This window comes from Euphorbia lathyris, chromosome 8, assembly GCF_963576675.1.
Source record: "Euphorbia lathyris chromosome 8, ddEupLath1.1, whole genome shotgun sequence".
In the NCBI taxonomy this organism is placed as follows: domain Eukaryota; kingdom Viridiplantae; phylum Streptophyta; class Magnoliopsida; order Malpighiales; family Euphorbiaceae; genus Euphorbia; species Euphorbia lathyris.
This window is the reverse complement of record NC_088917.1, coordinates 24,188,650-24,190,290: the sequence shown is the minus strand read 5'-3', so window position 1 is coordinate 24,190,290 and position 1,641 is coordinate 24,188,650. Positions and strand designations below refer to the sequence as shown.

The window sequence follows — 1,641 nt, the reverse complement described above, 5'->3', positions numbered from 1 at the left end:
AAATACTTCGCATCAACATTTAATTAAATTACTCATATTAAAAAAAAATGATTCATTTCTATTAAATTTATAGAAAATAAACGACTAAAATACTCATTATCAATCTTTATTATTATTATTATTTTGTTAGTATAATTTCTCCATATTTATAATGTTACTAATTTTTCTTTTTTTTTTAGTAACATCGAAATACTCATGGTTTGTTTATTTTAACTTATCCCTATCTATTATTTGATGCAACAAGCATAAGAAAACAATATAAAAGAAGCATAATACTTCCTTGTTCCATATCAATTTCATATAGCTAATTCTGAATCCTTCTAATGGCAGCTTTCAAATTTCCTTCCCTCCTTGCAATTCTGGTCCTCTTAAACATGCTAAACACCGCCATTTCTCAGTCTATCCTCCAAATGCATCGCAGCAGATCAGGCAGCTTCCTTTATTGCGATAGCTGGAGGCTCTCCGTGGAAACCAACAACGCAGGTTACTGGGAAACCATTCCTTCTGAATGCATGAGCTTCGTCGAAAACTATATGACCGGAAAACGCTACCTTTCTGACTCCAAAGTCGCCGCTTCTGACTCCCTTGCCTTCGCTCAGTCAGTAAATTTTACCGGCGATGGCAAGGAAGTTTGGGTGTTTGATATTGATGAGACTCTTCTCTCCACTATTTCTCTCTACCAGGCTCGTGGATTCAAGTATGTATTAATCATAGATCTTATATTAATATCTGATATGTAAGTCAAGCAACTTTGAGATTTGATTAATATATGTTTATAATATGTGTTATTTTTTGTTAATAGATCCGAGCCTTTGGAAGCATTAGCATTTGAGACATCGACATATATAGATTTGTTTGATTTACCTGCTTTACCGGCAAGTTTGAAATTTTACAACGAGCTACTCGAGATGAATTTTACAATTGTTCTTTTAACTGGACGAGCTGAAGCTTTAAGAAACGGCACCGAGGAAAATCTCCTTAAAGTCGGATATACCAATTGGGAAAGACTCATTTTAAGGTATGTAACGTATGCTATTTGAGGTAGAGAAGAAGATAAAAAGGTGTTTGTTTAAATTAACTAATGATTTTGTGATATAGGAATGCGACGGATGAAGCTAAGACAGCTGTTGACTACAAATCCGAGAAGAGACAAGAATTGGTAGATGAAGGGTATGTGATACATGGTAATTCGGGAGATCAATGGAGTGATTTGTTGGGGTATGCAGTTGCTGAGAGGTCTTTTAAACTTCCAAATATTATGTATTACATTGCTTAGTTGTGATGTTATTGTTGTTGTTGTAACTCTAGATTAATGTTTGAATAAGGAAGATGGATCTTTGACTTCGTGCTATACTTGTGTTTGTAAATTAAGAGATCATTGAATACCTCCAAACTAGGGATGGCAATGCGGTATGCAATGCTATCTTTAATATTTTTACAGTTTGAATTAAGGTTTTTACAGTTTTTCTATAGTCACATTACACATCCAAAACTGTTCTCAAACAGTGAAAAACTACAAATTTCGAATGCAGGTGCAATGAATAACCGTCTGTTAACCGAATTTTATATTCAAAATTATTTTTTTGGTCATCAATGGCTTAATGAGATAAAAAATAAATGATCAAAGGCTTAATACATTCA

At 33.4% G+C, this 1,641-nt stretch overlaps 1 protein-coding gene across 1 annotated transcript; it reads left to right on the top strand.

The window, feature by feature from the left end:
• Nucleotides 1-249: 249 nt before the first annotated feature.
• On the top strand, nt 250-1,351 carry LOC136203205 (acid phosphatase 1-like). The gene is made up of 3 exons (XM_065994303.1): nt 250-697; nt 803-1,018; nt 1,099-1,351. Exons 1-3 carry the CDS (start codon nt 324-326, stop codon nt 1,274-1,276), a joined length of 768 nt encoding a protein of 255 aa, XP_065850375.1. The 5' UTR covers nt 250-323; the 3' UTR covers nt 1,277-1,351.
• The last annotated feature ends 290 nt before the right edge of the window (nt 1,352-1,641 follow it).